General features: G+C 35.4%; 1 protein-coding gene across 1 annotated transcript; it reads left to right on the forward strand.

Moving 5' to 3' along the window:
• The first annotated feature begins 462 nt into the window (after positions 1-462).
• Positions 463-8,329, forward strand: LOC126713617 (protein PHLOEM UNLOADING MODULATOR). The gene is made up of 4 exons (XM_050413417.1): positions 463-846; positions 6,113-6,507; positions 7,437-7,630; positions 7,748-8,329. Exons 1-4 carry the CDS (start codon positions 560-562, stop codon positions 8,144-8,146), a joined length of 1,275 nt encoding a protein of 424 aa, XP_050269374.1. The 5' UTR covers positions 463-559; the 3' UTR covers positions 8,147-8,329.
• The last annotated feature ends 494 nt before the right edge of the window (positions 8,330-8,823 follow it).

The following is an 8,823-nucleotide window of genomic DNA, read 5'->3' on the forward strand; positions in this document are numbered from 1 at the left end:
ACCCCAAAAAAAAGCCAAACGCTCTAACTTTCATTTTTTCAGTGCAATCTAAACTCAACCCTAAAGATCAATGGATTAAAACATGAATGTAAGACAAACCCTCCAATTTCCCTGTCTCCCAGTCACTTTGAACTAGAAATCCTTAGAAACATTTCCTCTTTTTACTACCTCAAAGGAAAAACCTTGAAAAATGGACAGAAAGAGGCACAACAAAATATGTATAATTTTGAAGTTTGAACAACAAAGGAGATAGAAAGAAAACAAAAGTCATATTAGATTTCACAATTGGTAGTGAAATTAGAGTTTTGTTCCTTACCTATAATAGTATTTTAAATATATATATATATATATATATAATAGTATTTTGACCCTTTCATACTTACCAACGAACTTAAAAAAAGAAAAAAGAAAAAAAAGTTGGGTTACTCATACTATTACTATAGAATGGCCCAAGAAATAAATCATAATAACACTATGTACAAACTCTTTTCTTATTTTAAAATCACACTCACATAATTCACATTTCTAATCTCTCTTCTTCCTCACTCCTCTGACCACCATGAGGTGGCGGGCGCCTCCAGGCCTTGGCGTCGCCGCCATGTCCTACGTGGCTATCGACTACCTCCGCCACATATCGCCGACGTGGCACGCGCGTCTTCAGCCAGCACTGTGGTCTATTCTCGCTCTAGCTGCGGTGATTCGTGTCCCCTTCTACAAGCACTGGTTCTCCGAGTTTCGTGCGGCCATACCATTTGTAGCTTCCATGCTCTTCATGCTCTCAGCTCTCCTCTTTGAAGCTCTCTCTGTACGCTTCGTCACCGCCGTGCTCGGCCTAGACTGGCACCGGTAACTCATTGCATTGCTTTCCTCTCTCTGTTTCTGTGTCTCTGCTTTGATGCAATATGAAAATTTTTGGTTTTTGAGCTCGTAAGAGATCCACGCACTCAAATATGAACTCTTTTATTTCTTTTTGAGTTTTTCTTATGTGGGTCAAGTTCATTTTGCCTTACTTTTTGTTTTATATTAAATGGGTCAAGCTTAAATCGTTTTTGTTTAGTTTCACTTCGTTGGAATCTTAGGTTCTATGAAACATCAGCATGGGTTTCAGTTTCAGATTTGATTTCTAGTTTAACTTTGTCACTGTTAGGTATGAGGAATAGTTTTAGCTTTTGTTGGATTTGTCTGATCTGATCTGATAGATTTTGGAAGTGGTTGGGATCAATTCAAAACTGCTAAATTTAGAGTAAACCATCATTGAAGGAGTTGACTAAATTGTTCCCGGATGTAAATGTTGGTTACTAGTTACTTTATAGGAATTGTGTCTCCAGGGGTAACAGATTTGGCATACAACAACTGTTTCAGCTCTGGGATATTTTGAGTCTTTCCTTTTATAGTTAGTCCGTCTATGGCCTCAAAAGTTTGATGGCAGAGTATCATATAAGTATGCATGGGCTTCAGCTGCATTAGTTTATGAATAATGCTAAAGATACAAACTATTTACAAAAAAATTTACAAACTGCTGATATGGCCAATGATTATTGGGTAAATGAAAAAGTGATATTAATTATAGGCCTAGATGAAAACCAATAAAATGTTGGTCACATCAGCAGTTTGTAAAAATATTGTAAAATAATTTGTGTCTGTAACATTACTCTTAGTTTATAACTCTTCAATGGTTTTGATTACTTTAATTTAAATAGGATAGAATCTTAGCTGGACTTACTCTATATTCATGTGCCTATTTATGGCAATTTCATTGTTACTTTTTCCTGTTATGAATGCACATCCATCTCTTCTGGGATTTAAACATAAGTTGCAAAGATCATATTTGCTTCAACTGCATAATTGATGTTATGTCCATTTATGGTTCATAGTCACCCATGAGCTTATTTGAGAACATCAGAATTGACATATTATAAAATAGGTAGTATTCTGCTTATTTTGAGGGGTGTATTATCTTCCAATTGAAAAATGCCCCTTGCATGTCCCCCACACCCCCCCCCCCCCCCCCCCAACAAAAAAGAAGTAGATTAACTTATGAATTTTTTTTTCTCTGTTCTCTTGATTGGCTTCTAAAGATGTTTATTTCAGATGTTAAACTTGTGACAGAGTTCATTTCAAATCTATGGCTGACCCCTGAAGAAGAGACGATTGTATTGCATGCATCTGTGCTTAAAGGAAGACTTCAATAAAGTATAATGGCATGTAATTTTTGGTAAAAGTTAGTATGCTTACGTATACAATTACATTATAGAATGGAAATATAATAATAATAGAATGGAAAATATGTTTAGGGAATAGGGCTATGCATTCTCCCAAAAAATTATCTAAGTTTTTGTCATTCAGGTAGTATATCTGTAGTGGATGTTCATTAAAAAATCTGCAATGGATGGTATTGCCTTAAACTGTAAATTTAAATATTAGTTGGTAATTAAGGTGAAAATGATTTTTTCTCAAATTTATTCATATTCTCTTGAATCTTTCAGTTGATATTGTTAATGAGTTTGATGTAATAATTTACAAATTGAGAATAAAGTGATTTGACAGATGGCTGAGGTATTCACACATCCTAATTGTTAAAGCTTCTTTGTTCTGCACGTGTTCATTCATTCCACTTGAAGCACGAGGGATGGTGTATAATCTTTAAGCTCCATCTATGATGTATGCCAAGCTATTAATTCACAAAACTTATCTATTTGAAATTTTTACGTCCTGTGTATGGAATACACTTAGGGTTTGTGTTCCTTGATGTAGGAATTTGGTTGTTGATGAATGGTTTGCTGTATGTTTGTGTTTAGGGGCTTAGGAATTCATGCATTGTGGTTTCTAATGGTTGTTGATGATATAGAGATGAACCCTGCTGTTAGAGAATGTGATGGATGATGGCAAAGCGGGTTTCGGATTGTATAGGAATTGGATGAATGATGGATTAATGAATGGAATTGTATGAGTGATGGTGATGAGAATGGTTGTAACTTCTTCAAGAGAATCACCTTCTCCATATGAGATTACTTCTAGGGAATCTATATCTCTCAGCAAGAGTACAATTGTCTAGGCAACAAAAAATTTATTATTCTAATTGATGAATGTAATGGGAGTTACAAGCAACTATTTATAGATGACCAGCCCTAATCTAATTGGCCCATATGGCTCAAGATTATTGGTTTGTTAATCTCCCCATGTGCTCTTATTAATATCGCAGGTGTTTATGAGAATTACTCATTTGATAAATATGATTAGTACACTAGACTTCTAACTAAACTCTATCTTATCTATTACCAACTAACAACTATTCTAATCATGTGCAAACTCTTGCTTCCATGTCCATCTAATCCTTTAGTTGTCCAATCAAGTTTGATTCATGTGCATGGGAATAAGAGGGAGCCGCTACATGAAACCGAATCAATCCAAGCAAATACTGTCGATTGACACATGCTGAGGGAAGGTAAGTGCTGATTCTTCTTCTCTGACTTCCAATCAGAGGTTACCTTCTAACCTTACCATCAATCGACACTTTAGGACAAACTCCAACTCTCGAGTTTCCTCCCCTGTTTCTTGATTCAGCTCGAGTTCTCATAATTTGCTAACATCCAGCTCATGAGGGGACAGGGAATAGGTAGTTTAGAGGTTTCCTAGTTGATTTGGATACTTATTTGAGCTTTCTTGGTGTAGAAGAAAGGTTTTTTCCTTGTCAAAGAAGTAATGTTATGGCCGTTATCAATCAAGAAAAATATTCTTTGTACACCGAGGATATGTATAAATCTGTATGTATTGGCAACACTGCATAGGGTTTGGTGGTATGGTTTTGGTGTGAGAAGATGAAGCTTTGTCTAGTGAGAGATTTTGTTAGGGTGAGAGAACTATGGATGTATGGGGGATTTGGGTTTGTATATTTCTAAAAAAAAAATGAAAGGTTCTTTTCATAATTTGTTATACAGGGAACCAGCTCCCCTAATTTTTATTTATAATTTGAAGTTCCAATGACATAGTAGATCAGTGACTCTTGGAAAAATTGTACAAAGCTTTTTCAATTCTTTGATTTCACAATATCAATTATGTAAAAAAGAAAAAAGAAAAAGAAAAGCCTGCTAAGTTTGTAAACACGTGGGTTTGTGTGCGGTTCTAATTCCTATAGTGGATTTTTGTTTAGTATTACTTTTAGATGTACATATAGAGTTCATTGAATTACGTTAAATTTTGTACCTTGTGCTAATCACTTTTTATTATTAGTGTCTTTGTGATAAGAATTAGTATATGAACTTCTACTGTCATAAAAAATTAGTACCAGAGGTCTTGATTTGGGTTCCAAGAGATGGCAAGCACAAAGTTTCACCTTTGATGGGAAAAATATTTTTAGTTTTTAGCAAACTGCTGTCAAATACATCCTAGTGCAGTAACGACTGATTAAAGGTTGTATGGGAAGTTCAGGAAATTTGCTACTATGTCTAATGATGGCGGAAGCTTTATTTCTGGATGTAATAATTAGTGGGGAGAAAGCAGCATCTAGTTTTAGCTAAAAGAGAGTAGCCCACCTACTACCCACCTAGGAAAGGTGTGTTGACACCCCTTCCATATCATTTTGCCTTCATCACAAAGATAGCCTTTCAACCTAAAAGCACGTGTAACTTAGAAAACATTCTCTCCTTACCAAATCAATTTCCTCTTGAGTTTTGTTCAAGCTTCCATTAATCAAATCAGAACCTGATAGATTTAAATATTTTTGTACAAAAATAAGTTTCTAACCTTGTTGATTCAAATGTTTCTTTTCGCAGCATTAAGTTCTTCTGAGCTTGGCAAGCTGCTTTTCGTAAAATTTTTACTAAGTACCCGTTTCCTAAAATACTTCAAAGCTGTCTTTACTAACGTCTCCTTTTTCTTTTGGTGCAAAGATTGTGTAATTGGGCCTTGGGCTTATGGGTCAAGGGGTGCACTGATAGTTGGTGAAGGGAAAGCCCAATTAGCAAGAGTTCCAAACTTGACTAATTAAGAATATGACCCACAAGTTGCCCAATTAGTGTAATGGACATAGATGTGAAAGCTAGTTTGAGTTAAAATTTCAAGCATTGTTTGAACTCAATTGATCACATCTATTGTTGAGGACATGTTGGAGCATCCCTACCCACAAAAGGGGTGAAAATGATGCCTAAAGAGGTACTCTAGTGAAGACACCTCATAGGTTAGATGTGGAGATTTGTTTAGTTCAGCCTATGAGGGAAATAATTTAGAGGTTTACTAGATTGACTTGGTTAGTTATTTGAACTTTCTTGGTATATAAGAAAAGTATATTCTTTGTCAAAGAAGTAATGTTATATTCCTTGCTCACTAAGAAATAATTTTAAAGTCTTAGATATAGGTAAGCACTACAAAGGGTTTGGTGTGGAGTGTTGGTGTGTGTGAGAGAGATTTAGAAGATAAAATTTTGTCTCATGAGAGAGAGAGTTAGTGTGTGAGCACTTGTGGGTGTATTGGGGAGTTGAGATAATTTATGTTTGTGAGGTGTGTGAGAGATTTTATGTGGCTATAACTCTTGTTAATAATGGATTTTTTTTTTTTTTTTTTTTTTTTTTTTTTTTTGCATTCTCCGTGGATAAGGCATAGAGTTTGTTGAAACATGTTAAATTTCTTGTCTTGTATTGCTTTGCCTTTTATTGTTTTGCATGTTGTTCTCAGGAAATTCATATCATAAGCTACCACAATCATAATAGAAAGAAGAGTGTAATTGTTTTGGGCATGCATGGAGTGGGAAGCACCAAAGTGGCCTTGACTTGAAACTAGCAGACGCCCATGGATTTGTCTGTGCTGCATGATATATATCTGTTCCATTGATTGATGCAAACATCTTATAGACCTTGTAACAAGGTGTCAAGGACATTAATATGGGTATCATGCTTTATACAGTTTAGTAAGTGGGGCTATATGTACATCTTTGAAGAATCATCTCAACAACCTAAGAGAGATAAAAGTGCTGATTTTTTAATGAAAACAATGAACATTTATGGTATTATCAAGGAATTCTAATGATAATACCTTCAAATTTATCATGCTGTTTCTGCATTAATAATTAGCTTGAGTGTTTTAACAATGGAATTATTCACTCCTTTATGTTTGACAGTGATACACCTCCTCTTCCGGACACTGGCCAGTGGTTACTACTGGCACTTAACGAGAAACTTCCCCATGTCATAGTTGAGATACTGAGAGCTCGTATTATTGGACTGCACCATTTCCTAATGCTGTTTATGATGCTGGCATTCTCTGTACTATTTGACTCTGTAGAAGCTCCTGGCCTTGGCCTAGGTGCAAGATACATGTTCACCATGGCAATTGGACGTCTTCTTCGGGCCATATCATTTGTATCTACTATTTTGCCATCAGCCAGGCCTTGGTGTGCTACTGCTCGCTTCAGAGTCCCTGCATATCCTCATCATTGGGCTCAAAAATATTATGTACCTTATGCTTCAGATGCTAATTCTATTCGGCAATTAATCCAATGGGATATAGCCTATGGTATGTTCTGTGTATTAAGTTCATATTCTTTTGTTGGCCCAATGCATTATGCGTGTTTGGAATGATATTTGCCTGACCCTTTGGCTTGGAATTGGAATGTGCCATGTTCTGATTTGATTTCTCTACTGATTTTTGTAGGAAATTTATGAATAGTTGACATCTTCTGTGCCATTATTTTTTAGTAAATCACTATACTGCATTGCATAGATCATACATATTTAAAATACCATCTTAATATTTGCCACAAAATTTTCTTTACCAATTTTTTATGGGTTCTAGCTTTTACTTTGCAATTCACAAGTTAATGAAGTTTTATTCTCTGGGGTTGGGTGGAGGGAAGGCGTAAAGTCATTCAAGATTTTTTATTGGCCATCCTTGATAATTCAGTTCTCTTTGATATTCCAATTGAAGATTTATATTTATACAAATTTCTTGAATTTTTTCTAAAAGTAAGGTTTTTTGCGAGTTAATGTAGTGTATACTCATTTTGGATTCCTTCTTCATGATTGTGTAGATTATCTTTAGTTATGAAGTTCTTGTTTATTGTTGGCTTTGGGCCATGTGGTTTGGCCTAATTGGTGCCCATGTGGGGGGATCATCAGTAAAACCCTTAACTCCAGGGTTTACTGCAAGATGCTTTTTAAGCATCGTATTCTAGACAGGAAAGTGTTAAGAGAGAAAAATGTTGCCTCCTCCATGGCTATCCACCCTCCTTGTCCTAGGGTTCCATCAAACAATAGCCCTATATTTAGCCTGTGAACGATAGTAGGCATTGTTGACTTTATTGTATTTGTAGCTATAGAGGTAAGTGTTCAGATCTCATAAAATGTGACCATGAACGGGTGTTTCCTTATATTCCTTTATTTATACCATGAATATGTTTCCTTTTACCATAAGTGGTGCATGTTAACATTTCTCTTTTATTCCAGCTGATACTGGGAAATACCTTGGTGACTATCAGCCAGACTGGGGTTTAATGAGCTTCCTAATAGATTACCTGCGACCCACTGCTTCAGAAGGATCCTCCTGGTACAGTCTGCTAAAGAAAGCTGGAGGTGGCTGCAATGACCTCCTATACAGTGGCCACATGCTCGTTGCAGTATTGACAGCCATGGCTTGGACGGTATATTCAAAATATATTGTGAAACCATATTTTCTTGTCACTTGTAGCCCTTGCCACCTAAGGTTAATAGGGGAAGTTACTGAGTATTGTTGGCCTCTTTTTCAAAAATGATTTCAGGAAGCTTATGGAGGTTTTAGCTCAGCTCTTATATGGCTTTTTGTAATGCACAGCGCCCAGAGAGAGATACGAGAGCGCCACCATTACACTGTTGACTGTGTTGTTGCCATATATGTAGGCATCCTCCTCTGGAAGATGACAGGTTATATCTGGCCAGTCAAGGATGCATCCCGTGGTAGAAGGCTTACTAAGCTTGAAAAAATTCAGGGTAGACTAATCCAAGCTGCGAAGGACTCAGACATGGATAAAGTGAGGGAGCTTCTCGAAGAGGTTGAGATAGGCAGTCAAGAGAGCCAAAACAAAGGCCCCAACAGGGCTATGTGGGTGTTTGCTTGTGCAACCATTTTTTCTGCACTTACCATTGTTCTTTTGGCCTTCACATGGACCAGCGATGGATGATTTATTTTTATTTTAAGATTTTCTACCACGATGTCATTTTAATTCTATGTAATTTTACATTTTTCTTCTTTTGTGAAAGTTGTTTGTGTAGGATATGTCTTGAGGCTTTTCTGTTTACTAAATGAGATGATTTTGTGAACTTTCCTTAGATAAAAATGGTTGCTTAAGCGAACTTACATCAAATCATCTATATCTTTATATATATATATATATATATATATATATATCTAAAAACTGAAGCGTAGCATTTATTGTTACTACATTTCAGTTGAGCTATATCAGTATTTACATTATTATCTTTTTTCTTTCCAATTTTCCTGTAATTGTTTTTAACATTTATTTTTTTAATATTTACACTTCTTCAACTTTTCTCCCTCCTTTACCTTTTTATTTCCCCATTGCTTCTCTAACATTTATCTCTCTCTTACCTTTTCATCTTCTCACTACTCTTTACATTAATATCATTCTTCTTCTTTCCTTTTATCTTCCTTTATTTTTGTTTCTTTTTATTCATACCATTATACTATAAATTTGTCACTATCTCTTCCTTTTTATGCATAGCTTTCCCTAAAAAAAAAAAAAAATAAAATAAAATTCTCTCTCTCTCTCTCTCACAATTTTTTGGTAGATTTTTTTTTTTAAAATTTTTCTTACATTTCTGCTTTAGGTTGATAATT

This window comes from Quercus robur, chromosome 2, assembly GCF_932294415.1.
Source record: "Quercus robur chromosome 2, dhQueRobu3.1, whole genome shotgun sequence".
Classification (NCBI taxonomy): Eukaryota; Viridiplantae; Streptophyta; class Magnoliopsida; order Fagales; family Fagaceae; genus Quercus; species Quercus robur.